The sequence below is a fragment of the Vollenhovia emeryi genome, unplaced genomic scaffold, assembly GCF_000949405.1.
Source record: "Vollenhovia emeryi isolate VEMERY1.0 unplaced genomic scaffold, V.emery_V1.0 DF939134.1, whole genome shotgun sequence".
Classification (NCBI taxonomy): Eukaryota; Metazoa; Arthropoda; class Insecta; order Hymenoptera; family Formicidae; genus Vollenhovia; species Vollenhovia emeryi.
The window spans coordinates 2159442-2181579 of NW_011967232.1; the positions used below are offsets into that span (position 1 = coordinate 2159442).

Consider the following 22138-nt stretch of genomic DNA (forward strand, 5'->3'; position numbering starts at 1 on the left):
TTAGAATTATAGCCACTCCCTTCCCCAATATTAACAAGATGTGTTTTGAATGTGTTAATCTTACGGAAGTGATATGACATAATATTTCTTTCCGATAAAAGATTAAAAACCTTGATAAACCAAAAGACATTATCGTGACATTCGATATGTAATACTCCCTTCGCACCACATAAAAAAGATACGATAGGTAGCATTGAATGCCTACATTAAAGTTTTAGTTTTAGTTCTTTTATTGAAATAGAGTCAGAACATTGGAAAAAGAATGGACAAAGGCGATAGATCCAAGATATCTTTTGATGACTAAAATCGATTTTATAATAGAGATTATGTGTAATTCTAACATTTTTATAATATATTAAGAAAATTAAATCTAATTTCATTATTACATATTTTTACTTTACAAAGTATTTATAGTACAATATTATCGCAATTAATATCGCAATATACACACATATTTTATTATATGTATAGTACAATACATTGCGCGCGCTACGCACGCCCCATTTGCCATTATCCTTTTCTTTTTATATACATATATATATATACTTATATATTTCAATTATTTATTTTTATTAAATCCTACTTTTAGATACACATTATCACTCTCGCTCTTTCTAACATTATTTACATTAGAAATGTCATTAAGATGTTAGAAATGTTATTAAGATATCTATGTCATCTTGCTACTTGAGATGTTATACAGGATATTAAAAAAAGAGTTTAGGTTTTTAAGAATAACTTTACGAACATACAATACATGTACGTACATACACCCATACGGCACAGAAATTTGCAACTACATTACAGTAACGTTGCAATATCATACACTGCAGTGCAATATTGTAGAAACATTGTATAAACATACATTTACAATGTAGCTTGAACAATATTATAGCAACATTTCAAAAGCACTGTGAAGAATCTTCTAAATTATTCTATATTGCAGTACATATTTGTTTTTGCTTATTATGACTAAATTTATCATTTTTACATGCCGTATAATGTTTACAGCAAATTTTAAACTTTTTGTATATTTTTCCTCCAATATAATCTATAACTTAAATGTAATTAATTTATTATTTTTAAAATGAGACCATAAGTTGAAAGTCTAACATCTCGCCGCTGACAGCTGTCTTGCAGCACGAAGTCAGCCAAACAAGAGAACCAATCAGCGTCGCGGAAAAACAATATGGATACATTGGACTAGATGCATGTAATGTTACATATAATGTATATATATGTATATATGTGTAACATATGTTCGTACATTCATATGTAGATACATATACACATACATACATAGTTGTAATAAATTAATGGTGCAAAAATGTACAATAACAGAGTTATGATGATTCTATAGAAAAAAAATTAAAGTAATATTTATATGTTTATACAGTATCTAATACAAAACTTGTAAAATAAAAAATAATGTATTATTTTTCGACATATAAGTTATGTAAATTGCATATTTATACAATAATTATACTAAAATATGAATTTGAAAGAGCGAAAACGTTTTGGTCTCTATTATTTTCTATTACTCTCTTAAACTTAATAATAAAATAAATATTAAAGTAAAATTACAACATACACACTTACTGTTCTTTTGATAATTACACATGCGTAAGTTATAATGAAGTAACAATAGATAACAATTTTTTTTTACTGTCGATGCGGTGGAGGACAAATACATTCTTCATCTAAGTGATCTTTAAGCCATCCAATGTAATTCGTCAATTTAGTAAATATTCCTGGGAAGTTTGGTCTTCCACATCCTCGCCCCCATGATACGATACCTAAACATAAATACAAATATTACCTTATTAGCTTTTATAAGAGAAATGCATTTCTCTATTTAATTAAAGAGAGAAAAAGTTATTTGGTCTTAACATTAAATTTAAAAGATTGAGGCTCGAGTTTTCATTTTTTGGTTAAGTATTAACCAGAAGTTAATCGATTGCCTGACTCTTCTTAGATAATAATATCGAAACAGATAGCAAGTCGACTAACCTCTGGTTTAACAGTTAACCAGAAAATGAAAAGCCTGGCTTTAAAGTTATAATAAACAATAGAACTTTACTTTATTATTACGAAGTACCTACATACCTACTACTTCAAGCTGTCCATAAATTCCTTTAACATGTAAAGGACCACCGCTGTCACCCTTAACAACAAATAAAAATTGAGCATTTGAAGAGAAACATACATAACAAATAGTCTTAAATATTAAATATTAAATTAGCACATATATTGTATTCTTTGAAGTTAAACATTTAAATTGTTACTTACTATACTGATAGTTATTACAATATTAAAATAATAACAGAACTGACAATGAGTGCGAGTCATATTTTATGTATATTTAAATATTAAAATCTCTAATATTTAATAAAAACTCAAAGATAATCTTGTGTTGATATTATAAATAATTTACATACATACACACATGTACATGTGTTTTTTCATACATTTGCTATTCTGAAAAATATTGATTTTTACGTTTATTTGGAACTGTGGTTAACACTTACGAAACAAGCATCCCGTCCTCCTATCGCTCCATCTGGATGTAGTATGTAGCCGGCACAAAACATATTTTCAGTGATGCGGTTTTTCGCGTATCCGGCTTGATCGCATTCTTCTCGTGATAAGATTGGCAGATTAACCTTTCGCAACTCGTCACTTACTGGCTTCGTTTCCCCCGTTCGACCCCATCCAACTACGGTAGCAAGCGCTCCAGTATAATCAATCATTTCTGTAATTTTAATCATTTCTGTTATTCTAATATCTTCTATGGCCGATTGCATCAATAATGTATTCTGTATTAACAACTCGTTATCTAAATTTTTAAGCGTAACGTGAATTCTGAAATGTATAATAAATTCAATACTTATTCAATAAACATATTAACACTAGCGATATTTATTGACTACTGCAGATTATTAATCTCGTAATTTAGATGTTATTTAAATAAACATATAAAATGACAATTCATGTTCTTACGCGCATACATACTTATGTAAATTGCTTATATGGTATCATATCTCAATCAATAAAGCTTAAAACATCAAATTTTTCCAAAACTATCTTCTACATATCTTAAAAAGTATATATGTACATACATATTATATACGGTTGTAAGATATACATATGTATATATACATGTATTACAACTATTAGTATTGGAAATAACTTACTATCTTCTGGTAAACATGCTGTTCGTACAATTCCATTCACTGGTACGGGTTCATCCATCTCAATGATTGCAATATCATTATTAAAAGTGTAACTATGAAAATTTTCGTGAATGGCTGCCGATTTAATATGTCGAACTATAGCGTTGCTGCCAATCGAGGAACGATCGTTATCCATCAAAACAAGTTTGATGGTCCTAATGTCAAACCTACAAATTATTTTGTTACAATATAAGTACAATATAACGTAACTCTGAAATTAAATATGCGTATAATCGGTAAATTCACAATTATCTGTGATTAGTAATCGCGTTACACGTACCCTTGCAAACAATGAGCTGCAGTAAGTACATGCCTTCGTGTTATTATACTTCCAGCACAGTAAAATGTCCCTTTTTTACTCATGCTAACTAACCAGGGATAATCGTAAACGCTAGTCACATTGCCACCAACAATTCTCGTCTTTCTCCCAAGCCCGCAAACTGTAACGCATTACCTGTATATAACTTGAATAATCAATAACTAATATGATTAAAGCAAGTTTATTCAACACATGTTTTCTAAATAATTATTATTTATTGAATTTTGCGCGCTACTATAAAAGAAATTATTAATCTTATTTAGTCATAGTCACGTGTACCTTTTAATGTCTCCAAATTTAGTGAGGTAAGATTAGAAACAAAAATAAAATTTTTCATTATTTTAATATCATAACATTATGTACAAAAATTGTGCAAAGAAGAAAACTTTATTGGTATTCTTTTAATTGGTATAATTCCATAGGTGACAATAGATATTTTTGCAACCTTGTTATGTATGAAATATGTTTTCCATTTACACATTTATTACGTTCATAATTAAATTCATTTTAAGACAAAATTAAATCCGTTGTTTCGTGCATTTCAATAGAAGTAAATTAATATATTTTTTATCAATTTAAATTGAAACAGGTGACTTTCTTATAATGCCCTCTAATTTGTCTTGAATAAACTTTTAAATAATAATCAGATGCATCAGCTCAAATGCTTTTATTTACCGCAATCATTGCAAACATTCGGCTTTTTAGAAGGAAATGAAAACTCAGGCATATCGAAATCGACATAAGAAACCTCGTCTATTGTCGGATGAATCTCAACTTCAGCATTCGTGATGTTATAGTGCACTTGAGCATTTGAGGTAGGAAAATTCCGTCTATTATTCGACAACATCTATAAATAGTAGAAATAGAAAATATATGAATAGATATTTCTCTTTACTAGGACATTACTAGACAATACAAGAATATTTTCCACCGATTTTGTGCTTAACATTTTCGAAGAGAAATATATCAGTTTAGGAATGTTTGTATTTATATAGCGTTTATGCATTTTTAATTTGACAGTTTATGATTATATAAAGCTTGAGATACTTAATACAACTACAATAAAAATCTAATTAAAAGTTAATAATTTGTTCAGATTAATTATGTTAATATTTTATTGACTCTTATATTATGGTACTATTACTTATAATATGGTCAAGTTGTTTAAATATAAATTTAGACTAATATAAAACAGGATATTGTACCATCGCCTTATTATTAGCATGTTCTCATTAACATAATCTAACTATATGAAAAAAGAGGATAGAACATTGTATAGATAACTACTTAACTTACCACACGAGGTAACGCGTAACAGGAGCTCAAGCATAAAAGTAGCACAGAAATGTGTCTTGTTCTTGCATAACCATCCATGCCGTGTGTGTTCGGTTTCCGGTAAGTAATCCAATCGGTGAACTTGTTCTTTTTTCGCGAAATTCGGGCTCGCGCACGTGCTTACATCCGTAGCGTGAAAAGTCTAAAGCTATCCCGGCCGTTTTGCCGTTTTATAGTAAATTATAACTAATGAAAAAGCCCAGCCGCGTGTCTCGGTGGGGATCGTCAACCTTGAGTGGTGCGTTTGCATTGGCAGATGTTGCATGTGACAGCCTTTAAATCACCCGGCCGGTCGGTGTACGCACCCGTTGTCTCACCTGCACAAGTACGCCGCAGGTACAAGCACAATGAGAGTTTGCGCGCGTACGCACATCAAGCGCGACGGTTTATGGCGCAATCGGCCATCGGCCACCACGAACGTCCAATGTCAACCCGGTCCACCTCCTCTTACAGCGACCCTTCATTTCAGGGATCCACCGAGACTGGATCAATGTCAATTTCGTCAGCGGATGAACGCGAATGCCACCGCGCCCCATGGCCGTTCCGATTCATTGTCGCGGTATGATAGCTACGATGACGGGGCCGGCAATAACGACGATGACAAGTCAATGATTACGGTAACAAAGTCGTCGATAAATATTATGATATATGATGATAAAGACGATGCTAAATATGATGGCGATAGTGATAAACCGTCGTTGCTAATAAAATGTGCGAGCAATGTAACTAATTGCTCAAGAATGTGATTCGTTATTTCATTGTGCTATATGTCATACCAAAATATCGAATTTTTGTTTTCGTCATTATTCTAGAGACACTTTCTTCGAATTTGTATTTTTGAAATCAATTGGTTGTATTTCGTTTCTGAAGAAAGTAGCGACATGATCTTCTCATATGCGCGTCCGACATGAAGACTGATCGCTATTACGCACGGCTGATTGTGAGACCATCTTCTAATAGGGCACGATAATATAAACTCAGCAATCTGTCATATATGTATAAGAAAAGTAATTGGAAAAAGTATATATATAATTATAAAATTTCGCGTTAATGTACAAGTTATGGAATATACAATTTTATAATGCGAATTCTGTAAAACAGTAAATAGTGGTGTACAAGTGGTAAGAATTTTGATATTTAAACATAACTAATATAACCATATTAAATTAGTAGTTTCTTAGAAGTTTCTAATACTTGCTAAATACCATGGTAAGATTCTATTGCGCTTACAATCGGGTCAGTGTAATAACCATTTGTCCTTGTCATCAATTTCATTGAGCTAGAACAAACCTGTAGCATGAAAGGAAGAAGTTATACATTTTTCTCAGACTATTAAGGTTGCGGTTACAATCGTAAAAAATGTGATTAACCCGCGAGCTAATAAAACGTTTGCTACTTCTCAAGGATTTCTAGTTATCTGAAATAAGGGCTATATAGAGATTTGTGCAGCAAATGTCTGATATGCGATGTATAAATGCACCTGAGATCTTCAATTAAAAGTGCAGTATTGTCCTCAAACTGAATTGATTTTGCACCGTTTAATACTGACACTTACGCATTTATCTATCAAGGTAAATAAAATATATCATATTTTGCAATTTGTTAACTTATAGATAAATTTACTTTTACTTATATATGGCCCGCATATAATCTTTAATCAATGTAAAAATTGCAGCAGAATCTAAGGTGAGTTCCAGATAGCGTTACATTTCTCCGAACACATAACAAATATCAAAAGTATAGAAAGAATATCGAATCTCTCTTTAATCACACTTGATAATTAAATTTTCAAGGATGATAATTATAGTTTTTGCTCTCTCTCTCTCTCTCTCCCCCCTCTCCCCCCTCTCTCTCTCTCTCTCATTCATCAACAGATATACATGACACGAGCGCGATAAGAATGCACAAGTTTAATTTTTTTCTTGCATTTTCTACTTGTCTTGCTTGTCGTATGTATATACAAAGCATTCCATACAACTGGGTCAGGCCGTATCTTTGAGTTAATTAGAGATAGAAAAGAACTGTAGAAGTAAAATAATTTCAAATATTTTCTAAGATGCTATGTATAAAATATTAAAATATTATACAATATAAAATATTATATAACATATTACATTTATATTTAAATTATATTATTATTTATTACATTTATATATGAAATGGTAATTTTAATACTGCATTTCAATGTGCAGCGTAACACTATAAATTTTCTCTGCTTATTCTGCGTATATATGGGCGCCATTTAATTAATTATGAACGAACTTAGTCATGAAGAATTTTCCTTTTTACCATATCTTAATGGTTCGTTGAACTTTTATGATCTTAAAACTCTGTCTACTAAGAATTACGTATTTGTCGCTTGATATCATATGTGACAATAAATTTGTGTCCGTGAAGAGATTACATCTATTTAATCTGACCTTGAAGATACATGAAAATAAAGCAAGGCTTGTGATAAAGTTAGACGTACGTCGAGACAATAAGGTAATGCGTCTCGCCCGCATGAGGGTCTCGTTACCTATATACCTTGACCCACTGTCACAGGTTACAGGTGGCGTACAATCTGTTGTCCTCCCGCGCATCTTATCTCGTTTGTTCAGCAATAATCGAAGTTATGATAAGACGGATCTGACGGAGAAGTACCGATAAAGACAAAGACAGGAACCTGCCAAACGAACTGTCGTTTTCTATGTCACGTGACATATTATGAATGTATGGGCGCATGCATTGTGACTTACATTTATGTTATAACAGGGATTTTTAAAAACGTATCTGTAAATTTAAATGTACAAATTGCAATGAGGCTCATTAAACCTTCAGATATACAATTTTAAAAGTATATGTATAGAGTGTTTTCTCTAATAGCGAATTCGGTTGGTTGCACTAGCGCGCACTGAGTGCGCACTAGGCCTTGCTTCCAGTCAATTGTTATATTTTAAGATCATCTTAAATACCTCTTGCAATATTTCTTACCCAGACAAATGGTCTGTACAACGTTTACACGGATCATTTTTTGACTAAGTACTCTTTGAACGTGTATTGAAGACAAAGTTAAATATAAGAACTGGCTATAAACAGGCCTTAGTGTTCACTCAGTGCGCACTAGTGCAAGCAACCGAATTCGCTATAAGCTGACCACGTAGAATATCTCAAAACGTATAAGTTCCAGAAGAAACTCTACAACTTTTGTCTTTCCAGACAGTAGAGTTTTAAGTAACGCATTACATAGCAATATTAGTATGACCTTGAATGGCGTTGTCAAGATCACGTGAGGATTATCTTAAAGTTTTTAAATGGAACCTTTTAATAATATTTGTATAATAATATTCTATATAATTTACAAGAAGTATTTAAAAAATCTAGACGGTGAAAATATTTTTATACAAAACGCTTTATTTTATCTCTCACAATTTTATTTCTAATAAATTACTTTTAAAATTGAGACGTTCACTTTTGCCCTTTTTTTTATTCTGAGAAGAGAAATCAGGAGAGAAAGAGGAAAAGGAATTATCTGAGTAAAAGATATACCATCTTTAACGAACTTTAACAGATCTCTTACATGCTTACGACGTTTTTATTTGCAGCGAATTTACATACCACTAGCCTAAATTTTCACTTCTGCCACCGGCTTGTCCACTATTCCGTATAAATAAAGACGTGACACCAAATCGACGGCTTGTGTGAAAGTATATGCCGCCTCAGCAGGAAGTGTGGATCAGCTCGGTTTGATACTTCTCACAGCGTACAGTGGAAAACAGCATACAGAGCAGTGCTAGATTTTTAAGTGCAAGAAATAATGTTCTTTCGGTTTACATTGTTATTAACACTTGTTGCAATCGTGATATCAGTCGCCGTAGATAATGAGGTATCGTCGATGTGTTAATGGTGCGGTGTTTTCACACTTTTACGATCGTTTATGGATATAAAATTTAGATAAAATATACATGGATAAAGGATTCCTTAAATTAATTTATGCCAATAATTATATTGCCAAATAAAAACACAAGAAAATATTAAAAATATACATAGATCTGTGCACAGAAACCTTCAAATTTATCACTTACTTTATATTTATTTACTAACTGAATGAGTGGATAATTTAAAGGAATAATTTATTAAATATTGTCTCTTTTTGCAACTCCTCTACGCCTAATATTAAATATCTTTATGATATAAACTCTCTCATATGTCACAGTACATTTTACAGTCAAATATATATTATATTATATTATATATTATATATTATAAATGTATTATATTTTTTATGGAAGCAATTAATAAGTGCAATAAATCCAAGTCTTGTATCTTTTAATGGCTTCAATGTTGTATAAATATTATAATCCATATAATACAAAATTATGTTTTAAATAACAGCCGCAGTCAAACTTAACCGTACGCGTGGAGGAGGAAAACTTTAATAGCACAAGTGGAATTGATAATGATAAAGGATTCTGGGAATGGTTGTTTGGTTCGGTGGCACCATATCCACCATCGATCATAGAACCGCAACAACCAGAACTGCAACATCCGGAAAAATGTTCACAATGCAGTATGTTTGCACATAGTTTCTGAAATTTAGTACGGTATTAAAAATCCTAGAGTAACTATACAATATACAATATATCTGAATTAATTAAATGAAATGGTATTTGTGAAATAATCATTGTTAATATAATAATACATCTCATCATTCTATGTGTTATAAATTACAGTAGTATGAATAAAAAGTACAAAACATATATTATTAAGTACGTTAGTACTGTTATCAAAGATATTATTTATTTCAATCGTATATCATTGATTCATTAATTAATATTGAAAAAAGGAAAACTATTATATATAAAATATACAGCGTATATGTTCAATATAGTATACACATACATGTATATAACAGTAAAATATTGATTTATTATTGATCTATTATAGCTTGTGGTTTGACAAACAAACACAATCGTATTGTTGGTGGTGTCGAGACGCTTGTCAATCAGTATCCTTGGATGGTTCTATTGATGTATAGAGGATCATTTTATTGTGGTGGTACAGTCATAAATTCACGATACGTACTAACGGCTGCTCATTGCATTGACAGGTAATTAATTCGTTCATGGTGAGTTTTAGCATTATTAAATGTATATGCGCATGTCTGTAAAACAATCGATAATTAATCAGATTTTTCTTGACAGATTCGATGCGAATAAATTGATTGTTCGAATATTAGAACATGACTGGAACTCGACCACTGAAAGCAAAACGCAGGATTTTCTAGTGGAGAAAACGATCAAGCACAGTGCTTACTCCACTGCCAATTACAACAACGATATTGCACTCCTTAAGCTAAAAGATGCTATTAAATTTGAAGGTCCAATGCGACCTGCTTGTCTTCCGGAACAAGGTATTTTCTAGTTTACGTATTTACTCATGTGCAGTATTGGACATCAATTAAAAATTCTTTTAATTAATCAATTGATTGAATACTTAACAGAATACTTAATTAAATTAAATTTATTCGCATGCGGTAGATTATGAATCTATTACCTGTTTTCAGTAAAAACTTTTGCCGGCAAAAAAGGTATTGTAACCGGATGGGGTGCCGTTAAGGAAGGTGGTTCGGTGTCACACACTTTACAGGAAGTTGTTGTTCCTATTCTTTCAAACGCGGAATGCCGAGCTACAAAATATCCATCGCGTAGGATAACAGATAATATGCTATGTGCGGGTATCACAGAGGGCGGCAAAGATTCTTGTCAAGTAAGCAGAAAGTATTATCTTAAATTACAAAATTAAGGAAGTAATATTAAGTAATTATGTATACACGTAAAACTTTTATGTTAAACAATAGAATAATAAATTTTATAGCATGTATTTTGAAATATAAAAATGGAAAATTATTATTAACTTACTGGAACCAATTAATATAACAAAAATACTATTAAAAAACTGAGATACGTAAAAATGTTAGCAGAATATTCTTTTAGTATATATTTTTAATAAGTGTAAAATATTGTAAATTAAAAAAATAGTAATGTAAATTTTAACGTTATAGGGAGATAGCGGTGGTCCGTTGCACGTACGGGAGAATGGTAGTCACCAGGTAGTTGGTAAGTTCAATTTTAAATTGTGTTATTTAATGTAGGTGGTACGTGCAATACAAGCAAAATTTGAAGAAACTGGTAGACGTGAGAAAAGTTTACAGAAAACCTGGAAAACTAATCTCACGCGAGAGAAAAGCTAGACAAATTAAAAAACTCTCTAAATTTGCAGGAGTAGTATCCTGGGGCGAGGGGTGCGCGCAACCCGGATATCCCGGGGTTTATACCAGAGTAAATCGATTCCTTACATGGATTACAAGCAACACGTTAGACGGTTGCTATTGTTGATATGCAATTTTAATATAAGATATTTATTTTAGTTAATTTATATTTTTCTCACATAAAATGACGAAAAATGTACAGAATCAATCTACAAAGCGTCTATTGTGTAACATTTTTTATTAATGTGCCAACGAAAAATCATATTGTAAATGTGCAAATGAAAATTTATCAATTAAAAGACTATTTAGATTAAATACCTCAAATTTTACTCGACAGAAACTAGTCACATAGAGGTCCCCCACCGCCCCCGCCGATTCCGATCAGCGGTCCTCTTTTCTTTACCATATAATCTTTTACATTTATATTATTTATATCATTTTTCTTATAATTTACTTTCCAATGTATACAATATTATCAAAATATTACATTATAAAATAAAAATATAATGTACAATACAATATTACACACATAGAATATTTTTTTCGAAATTACATATCTAACGTTGAGTATGCATATATTAACAAAAAATTCTTGCAATGTAAAATATTGTTAAATAATCATTATCTTAGCACCGAACTTTTTCACACTTTTATTCAATAAATTACATTACTCGCGTAATAATGATAACTTTTAATACGAAAATTTAAATAAAAAAGACTGCCCGAATTAATGAACGTACTTAATAAATAAAAACTATTAATATTTTAAAGTAAATAATTATTAATTTACTAATAACTAAATTACACGCATAATAATATCTATCTTATTATACGCATCTGATTACATAATTGATTACAATATTTGAACATTTACATTAATATCATTTCGACAGTGGTCGATAATTTCAGATTTTTTATCATTATCAAATAAATATACAGGTAACATTTCTGACTGGCATTGTACAATTAAGAATTAATTGCCTCGTGCCATGATAATTGTTTAACACAATATAGAAGATATACACAGAAAAAGAAAGTGACAAAACGTTCTCTCTTTCTCGTAATCAAATAACTTGGAATTTTAGTGAAAACTTATATACAATATATTTGTAATGTATTTGTATTGGTGTTTTTATCATGCAATAAATAAATAGTAATGTAAAATGTATGCACGTCGTGTGCATTTTGTTATTGATAATTTTGTTATATTAACAAGACATCAACTTGTAATTAATTTAAGTGCAATGTATGTGTAATAGTTTTTTAATGGTAATTATCTCTTATAAAACTTAAGAAATTATGTCTACTCGACACGATCAACGTCTATATATATTAAGGAATAGATAGTCGACACACAACTTGATTCTTTCTGCTAGATAAAACATACATTTTTATAGTAATTATACTATATGGGTTTTAGGTATTTTAATATTAAAACTCTTATATACTAGTGACTAAAAGACCTTCAATTATTGCGTTCTCATCGTCGGATGAATTAATTTCTTCTTCCGTTTTGGTGTTCGCTGTTGACTGCAACCAATATGTCTCCATGTCTCCCTTTCCCTTTATAAATAATACATTATTACATATATGTGATGTATAATTATTAGGTGGTCAATATTTCATAATACAAACCTTTACCCAGACAACTCCACGTGATTCAGTACGATAATGACCTTTTGGTAGCAGAGCTTTGGTGCTAGAAGAAATATGCACCTTCCCTGGCTACGCCATACAATGCAATAAAATGTTAAAGTATGAAAATTCAGAAAAGCTCAGGAAAGATAACAGATTTTTGAACGTTTATAAATTATTTTTTCAATAAAAACTGTCATATTAAGCGCAATTTACTTGATAACAAAATTGAACAATCAGTTTAGATATTTGACTTTTATTTATCAAAAATTATTGAATTATGAATATTAACTTTTTCAGCCATTACTTCTTACGACGAAATCTCAGACACGAGGAAAAATCAATCCATATCGGATGAAATGATCCCAGATCGTATATTATACATATATATATACTATGTATATGAATTTATACATTATATCTAATGTCACTTATACATATAAAAGATAAACTAGCATTACCAGACTAGTGGTCTGCATTCTGGAGGCCGTATTAACAGTATCTCCGAAGAAACAGTATCTCGGTACTTTAATGCCGACCACACCGGCGACAGCTGGTCCAGAATGAATTCCTGAAAAATTTGAGGTATTATAAGAAATTAAGGTAAATATATACTATTATATATCTCAGGTTGTTTTACGTCATACATCCGTTGCTGCGTAATACGGTCCGTCTTCGCGGAGATAAAAATTATTTGAAACGTCAAGAAAACGAAGTCGTGTCTCAAGAGAAACAAGAAAATATATATTACGTTCGAGAAGTTGAATGGCTACGTGTAGGATGGTTACCTATGCGGATTCGTATATCCACTCCGGAGGGTAACTTGAGAGATCGAACGTGCTCGATGAGTTGTAGAGAAACGTCGGCGACGTTCTGCGCATGGTTTTCATTTCTGTCCGGTGCTCCGCTAGCTGCCATATACACACGACCGACCGTCTCCACCTGTCACCATATGATTGTAAATGGCAAATATAACGTACAATTGCACGTATAATATAATTGACACCATATAGTAATTTATGTACATATCAAGAATGTTTTATGTTGAATCGAATTTCGTTTCCTTTTTTGAATCCGAATTGAGAAAATTTCATTCGAACCGAAGCGCATCGGATTGAATCGACTTGAATCATAGAAATATAATTTTTAATTAACAATATAATTACTATTGGATTAAATTTTAACATGTGCATAATAAGAGAATATTTCAATGTAAAAAATAATATTGATTCTAATAGATTAAATTCTATATTATATAAATAATATTATATTTTTAGTGAAATAAATAATCTTACTTTATGCACGTTACATTGATCTACTAGCATAGTGAAATAAGAAAAATCCGTGTTTGTTAATAAGGCAATGTTTATCGCTTTCTTGACGTTCAAATAATCAAAATTATCCAAACATAACAAAACAAAGTCTTGATATTTTGTTGTGTGTGATACATTTTTACTGATAAGATTTTACTTAAATTACATTAATCACATTAAATTCGACTTTATCCGAGAGGTAATGACATATGGCACTTCATAAAATGAATATTCTTACTTTATACACATTAAACTGATCCATCAGCGTATCGAAGCAAGAAAAAACGGCGTTCATTGATAAGACAATGTCCATCGCTCCCTCAATAGTCGAATAATCAAAGTCACATAATTCACAGAATAGAACCGTTATCGATTCAAATGACTGTAAAGTGTTAAGACGGTTATTAGATAAAATAAAAGATAAAAACTTTTTGTGGTGGTCTATTTGCGCACCTCACATGTACTCAATGGACTGACTCCGGCTCGCAATCGGTCTGCCACCGTTTGCGGAATCATAGAATATAAAAGCTCGTCGCTTTTGTTTTTCCATAGGTCCAATAGTGTGTAGCTATTTTCTAGATCAGTCGATCTTTGCTCTGCCCTCTCGAACATCATTTCCAATCTACAAATAAATGCTATGAATTCTTTCGAAAAAATTTTGTAAAATGTACTGAATTTTAGGTGACATCATTTTTTCCCCGCGTTATTTCAGAACACGAGCTGTACCGTCCGCAATGTTGCCACCCTGCCAATACTAGTTCTTTGCTCATCCCATGAGGATTTAGATCATTCAGATACAGACCCATATTAAGAAGTTCGTCCAAACTGTTGATTCTATTGTGGTAAGATAATCGATTATAAATATATCATCCTATGGAAAATGGTAATTTAATGATGAATTGAAAACTTACAAAGGACTACAGAGAAATATAATAGCTTTAATATCTTCGAGGTGTCTCATTTGGCCTTTTAACAAAATACTTCTCGCACCTTGACTCCCACGCCTGTCTAAACCACTACTTGTGCTTGGCGTATCGTCAGAATTGATCGAAGAATTATGATCGTTTGCCCTGATAAGTTCCAATTCGAATATCACGGAATGTAAATATATTATCTAAAAATATCACGTATATAAGTACCAGTTGTATTCATGTATGTACATACGTGCTCTATGCAACAATTGAAATTGTTATCATAATTCATAAAACAAATTGTATCTCTTTCAAAGTACGTATAATTTATACTTACGTTCCCCCATGTAAATGAAATTCCCTTTGGTCTTCTTAATTTGAATATTTCAGTGACATGCTTGTTTAAAATGGATGTGGTGCCACCCCATGCTTGAAGCAATTTATCACCAGCTCCTAGTACTCGCATATCCTTGTTCATTACGACGCCAAATGGAAAAAGACGTAAGAAAAATGTGCAAGATACAGGTGGCAATTCATGATCTAGTGGCGTGTTCATTCTATTGTTCTTCGTCATCTGATTCCCAATGTAAATTGTTAGCGTTAAAAATTGAATGTTAAAATTATATATCATAAATAACATAACTGTGTTTAATAATAAGTTTTAATTAATAATAATAAAACGTGAGTATAACGATCAGTAATTTAGTACTGCGATAATTCTTGTAATCCAAGTTACATATACATATTGTATATATTATTATAGTTGAATCTAAATTCTTTAAAAATGCAGATTATATATTTTTCAGAAAAATTTTTGGTTAAATAGACAGTTGTAATTAATATATAATATGTATATGTTTTACAATAATATGTTTTATAATATGATAATATATATTTTATAACTTTGTTTAAAACCTCCTGTTTAGAAAAAAAGAATATGATTAAAATCTACATTCAAAACTTACGTATTGACGGTTATCGAAATTAATACGAAATTTAACCATTACGTTTCGAGATCCTGGAATATTATTTGAACTTTCTAATATTTTAATATCCAGTTCCGTGTTATATAAGTCATTTGCGATTTGAAATAATTGCCCTGAAAAGAAAAGAATGTTATGTATATGTATAATAGAAAATATACATATATTGTGTAAAATATAATCGAGCTAAAGAATTACGCATATCTATCTCTTTCTTCATGTGTATGAAAGTTTTTTGATAATAGCAAAATATTAATTGTTTCTAATATTTATAGGAACAGCATCTTACCCATAAAATAATGCGTAAAGCCTTGTCGAGTACTTCTGTAAACTAAAACAACACCTTGTGGATCCACATGCGTCGTATACATAGAAGGACTCTTCATTTTTGGATATGTGAATCTCATTTGCATATGAATGTTGTCCACGCTTTGTAAAAAATCACAAAAGTAACGACCAGTTGCCTTCACAGTGCAATCGTACCTAACAAAGTAAACTAAGTATTATATGCAAATTGTATTAATTTTCATGCGAGCATAAGTATTTTTGAAATAGATGACACACATATACATCTATAAGTTTCTATAATAACATTAATCGATTGTGACATGTATTAAGTCTCTATGCACATTTTCTTAAGTATATCTCAGTTTCTGTCGCATCAATTTTCCGCGATCGTAAAGTACATGTAATTGAACGAAGAAAACTGAAGCGATCAAATATCGAATACCGCGATAAAAAGAATTTCGTGAAATGAATAATATTCAATAATCGATCATAAAGCCCTTTAAATTGTGGATCGTATTTTAATGGAAAAAGAAGAATATTATATTGTATGTGTAACGAAAATAATAATTTATTAAATATTTAAAAATATAATTGGGTAATACATCAAAAATACAAAAATCAAACATTTGTTTACTGTCAATGTAAGGGATCTTATTTTGCACTTGCCTTGATGAGCGAAATTAACGATTGTATTTCCAATGGCAATTAATTATATTTCAGAAATTATATAGAGCTGCGGTTGATACATTTTATGTACGTTTTTTTTAAGAACTTACCCTAAATTACTGAAAAATCTGACGAAGCACTTTCCAAAAAATTGCATAACATTATCCATAGAATCACCGGTGTATGCGGCAAGAGCTGCAGCTAAATTAGTCATTAGCTCATCTGGATATATTTGTCTGGTATTAAACACCATGTGTTTGCAATCAGCTTTCTCCACAATGCGAAGCCATACTTCTTCGCCAAATTCTAACTGTAAGAAAAATATTTGATTTAACTTTTTGTTAAATGACTTCATTCTTAATTTATATTACTAGTAGTGTTATGAGTAATGTTCAATGTATTATTCCAAAATGAAAATTTAATAACTGTTGTACATGATGTTTCACTCTATCCACCTCAAATATTTTCGCTATTTAAAGAAATTAAAAAACTAGATCGTTAGCACACAATGCATGTTGAGCCAGACTACGGATTAAGATTGAGATTAGATGGAAATTCAACCAATCAGAGTAAAATTTATTAAACTTAAAAGTAAATTTTGTTCTGACTGGTCAAATTGTAATCTAATCTCAATCTTAATTCGTAGTTTGATACAGGCTTAAATTTCTCTATTTCTCCATAAGAATAAAGAGTAATATTTACTTATTCTGCATATAAAATATAAAAATTTCATATTGATAACTTTCTGATTAATAAAAAATTTACTATTTCTAAAATGTGGAAAATTCAACAATTATGTAAGTAAGAATAGAACCGAACATTTCAGAAACGTTTTCTTATATTATTTAACATAGCGGAGATGTACGTATAAGATGAATAGAGCTGTGGAACATTCTGTAATAAAAGCTATAATATATTACACGTATAGAAGCTGAACGTAAAGTAGTATTTGTTCAAGAAACATATCTGTAACAATATCCTTGTTACGTGTCAGATAATAGGTTCTATGGATTAATTATAAATCGATTCGGATAATCGAACCAATTTCCCAGTCCCCCTATGTCAATTAATGTTCCTTTAACTAGTATGAGAGGCGGTCACGAAAATGGATATGTGATCTTAAATGAGGAAGACTCAGGAACCATATTACAAATGAACACGCAAATTTACAAAGTGAAACGATCTAATAAACAATTAACTATATGTATATTTCAAAGTAAGTAATAAACTATTAATTATAAGCGTAACTCCAAATAAAGTAAGTTGTATAATTACAAACGATTAAGGACACATAAGGGGAAGCAAGATATTATCAAAACAAATCAATAGAGTCGACTTTACATGTGTGTGTGTGTGTGTGTGGTAGACTAAAATGCTATTTTTAAAACGTCGTACGATTAAGGAGCCAGGGACTAAAAGGAAGTCTTTTAAGTGCATTCATATTCAAGTACCTCGTTTATTACGTATCTACGAAGCGTTTCCTTCGTAAGTACGTGACACACGTTATAAGTACACGGATCAATTCGTAATGATTCTCAAGAAACAAACGGAACATATTAATAAGTTAATTAATGTGATAGTATCGAAGTTGTAACACCGACACCGATATCGATAAACAAAACAATTAGAATTATTTAAAACATAGAAGTATATAAATGAATTAACTTGATGATTACATATGACATTGATAATTATTAAATTTTGTAATTGAATCTTCTTCTTCATAAAAAAAATAACAAATTTAAAGAATACTGACAAGAGTTTCGTTGCAAAGCGATAATTTTAGAGTATCGGATAATTAATATTTGTTGTAGTATTGTGACATAAGAATATACTTTTTTTGATTCAGAAATTTAATATTAAATGTAAATTTTCGCTTTACAAATTTTGGTTGTTTCCTTGATAAAATCACGAAGAAATAGATAATGTAATTTATTGTATGTACATGTCTATCATATTCGTGAAATTTATTTCCGTAAATAAAATGGAAAATGTACGACATATACCTATGTAATCTCCTCGAATGTAGGATACCTAATAAGATTAATCAATACTATATGTATAGATTTCATTGAAATTTTGCTGTAGCATAAAGTGCTTTATTAACGGAAGTGAGAGAAACGGAGAGAGAAAGATAAAGTAACTTAATTTCTTCTCTAAATTATACGTGTATGACTAAAAGGACTCTCTATTTAAACAGTAATTAGGTATGTTTGCATTGGAAAACGCCAAGTAACGATCTTATATCATGTTAAGATAAATGTAGATCACGATAATAATCAGTTTTTCAGTAAAAATTTATATAATGTAACTGTAATAATTTTAATAATTATTAATGTCACAATACCATTTGTAGCTCTAAGAAAATGTTTCTACCCCCAAGGTCATTAAATCGTGTTTAAAACATCGTAAGATGTAAAGACTTAGACTTCGTAAAGAATTAGACAGATTGATGGACGAGTTTAATTTTGGTTCTGCTATCTTCTACAAAAAGACAAATTACAATTAGTATAAATTGCAGTTAGCTCAAAGATAAATGTATTTGGCCTTAACTCAGCAATTGAATATCCGATGAGTACATATGTACAGTTCATTAAAATGGATGCTGACGAACGTGCAATTAAATATGGATTTGTCAGGCTTATTAACATGTCGCGTAAGACATATTTAGTTGTAAGACTTATCAGATATGCTTTGTGTCAAGTGTTTATTATAAATAAAAGTTTATAAAAATTTCAATAAAATTTGAATAAACTAATATCATAAAAGAATTTGTGATATATACAACTGTATTTATTGTACATACTTGACAAATAAACACAAACACACACACACACACACATTTAACTCTATTAAAAATAATAATTTTATAATAACTTAATTTTACATAATAAAAGTATCTTGAATTAATATTTGTTCTTAATTTATCAAATTTATAATTAATTATATAAATTTATCGTAATAAAGTTATGTTTTTTAATATATAAGTATAGGTATTTCTTCTGAAAATAAATTACTCCAGAAAAGAGAGAACATGTAAAGGAAACATGATAGGATTCATTAAAATCTGCGCAACTGAAGATAAATGTCCTTTGATGCAAAAAGAAGATCGATCATATTTCTTTAATATGAAACGCGTGAAGAAGAACTTTCCACTACGTAACGTTATTAATGAAAGAAGAAAAATAATCAAACAATTAAGTAAAAGAAATCGACTGAGAAAAAGTTTTAATATTAGTAAATTGTAGAAAAGAATTGTCTTATTCTTCATCAGCACGGCATTCACAATCTCAAACTTCTTAAATTGAATATTTCCAGGAGCAGCTGCGCCACTGCAATCTTATCAAACTTATGCGATTCACCATGTTATTCACAATAAATGGAGCTAGAACTTTGCAATATAAAAAAAGCTGGTACAAAAAGTGACTTCTAAACTTATTCCACATTTAATAAATCATCTCTTTTTAATTTTTAAATGTAATTCATAATTGAGACCAGTAAAAAAATTAAATAATTTTGTGGTTTAAAGGAAGATTGGTAAAAAGTTAATAATTCATTAATGAAAATGTATACTAACTTGGAACACTTATAAATTATGAAATTATATTTATTCGTGATTTTATACAATGCAGAAATTTTTATTCTCTAATAAACAACTACCAATAATGTTTCTTTACTTCCCTAAATATTATTACAAATAGCATTTGAAGTAACAACTCATAGTTCATGCTACGTGAAGGTGCAAAATAATAAAATTAAAAATTGTTTCTGTATAATAATGTGATTTAACGTAATTACACATCATTTATCGGGAATAATAACATAAATAAGTTAAACCAAATTTAAGAACTGTGTAAAACACTACTTACCGTGAAGAACAACAAAGAAAAAATAAAATTTTAATTCAAACTCAATCATTCTCTTCAAGTGTACATATACATATATGCCTCAAATAAAACATGTATACCCGAATATACAATGCCAGTTCTATGATATATTCGCACTGTACCGACCTGCACGAAATATTGTACACTTTCCAGCAGCATCCCGTACATCTTGGCGAACGTGCTTTACTTATTTAGGCGTGCGTTAATTAAATAATATTCCGTCAGTGGGTTTATGAAAGCGTTTCTTTCGCAATCTTACAGCACTAGTAGATCGAGATCCTTCCCATTATCTTGCTCCATTGTAATCGCGACGTTCGGAAGACAAGTGTTTCGCGCCATCAGGATCGCAACCGTGGTATCGCTTGAACAATAATTCCCCCCGATGCAGCGGAGAGAGGGAAGTCAAACGATGCGCGGCGGATCCAGTTTCGACTGCGGCTTGAGGGTTAGTCAACCCAACAAGGATGGCTTGGAGAGGTGTACGCGATGCGTGTGCGCAGACTTTGTCGTTTGTTCCAGGCGTTTGCACCTGAATGTTTCGAGCAATAAATTTTAACTCGCAAGTACTTGTTGCGCGCTCATATTATTTACGATGCAATTTCGCGAGGGCAATTTATTAAACTCTTCGTATAGCTGAAAGATTCTTTTATTGCATATTAGTACAATAATATTGTTTCTAGAATAATAATATACATATTGGGATTGCTTAAGAATTGAAGAAACATTCATAAACGTTATTTAAATACATTCCAAAAGCACGCAAATAATATTTTCAATTATGTGTTTATTGTAGTCTAAATTATATAAGTTTGCGCATATAGAGATATATTTTATTAATACATTTCCTGTCAAAAAGAACATGATTTCAGTGACACTCGCTCAGAATTAAGTACGTATGCAAGAGAGATCCTTCGTGGCAAAACGATGGAAGAACTTATTGGCTTCAGCGTATCTGCATAAAGATGCGACGACACAATCTATTAAGTAAACTATTCCAAGCGTCAGCTTCAATTATTTCGTTTTTTTTATTTAAAACGTCAAAAAATGATTTCTTACGCAAAAAATAATTGCTCAATGATAACCTTACCGTTTATACACGGTATCTCATTTTTAATGATGGATTAAAATACAAAAAACGAAAAAGTCAGGGTGATACGTGCAATAGTTTACTAAGAACAGCACTTGTAATAAGCGCTGCCGAGAAAGTTCCTGTTGAAACATCCATCGCCTCATCACTTGCGTGTGAAATTGTCTTATCTCTGTTTCAATTGTGTACTTATTTACTCTCCACTGTACACTATTCATCGCCCTGAACTCA

At 30.7% G+C, this 22138-nt stretch overlaps 2 protein-coding genes across 2 annotated transcripts; one reads left to right on the forward strand and one right to left on the reverse strand.

Annotated features, from left to right (window-relative positions):
- Nucleotides 1-1447: 1447 nt before the first annotated feature.
- Nucleotides 1448-21173, reverse strand: LOC105567815 (soluble guanylate cyclase 89Da-like). The gene is made up of 18 exons (XM_012023009.1): nucleotides 20947-21173; nucleotides 17044-17243; nucleotides 16269-16462; nucleotides 15962-16095; nucleotides 15334-15570; nucleotides 14997-15199; nucleotides 14812-14919; nucleotides 14539-14707; nucleotides 14324-14467; nucleotides 13561-13714; nucleotides 13234-13343; nucleotides 12773-12862; nucleotides 4228-4399; nucleotides 3514-3673; nucleotides 3195-3400; nucleotides 2529-2752; nucleotides 2107-2164; nucleotides 1448-1796 (listed from the first exon to the last, which is right to left on the reverse strand). Exons 1-18 carry the CDS (start codon nucleotides 20986-20988, stop codon nucleotides 1663-1665), a joined length of 2739 nt encoding a protein of 912 aa, XP_011878399.1. The 5' UTR covers nucleotides 20989-21173; the 3' UTR covers nucleotides 1448-1662.
- On the forward strand, nucleotides 5427-11273 carry LOC105567814 (trypsin-1-like). Its single transcript, XM_012023008.1, has 9 exons — nucleotides 5427-5504; nucleotides 6292-6458; nucleotides 8472-8752; nucleotides 9262-9436; nucleotides 9814-9976; nucleotides 10071-10279; nucleotides 10433-10635; nucleotides 10931-10985; nucleotides 11149-11273. Exons 3-9 carry the CDS (start codon nucleotides 8684-8686, stop codon nucleotides 11262-11264), a joined length of 990 nt encoding a protein of 329 aa, XP_011878398.1. The 5' UTR covers nucleotides 5427-5504; nucleotides 6292-6458; nucleotides 8472-8683; the 3' UTR covers nucleotides 11265-11273.
- Nucleotides 21174-22138: the final 965 nt, after the last annotated feature.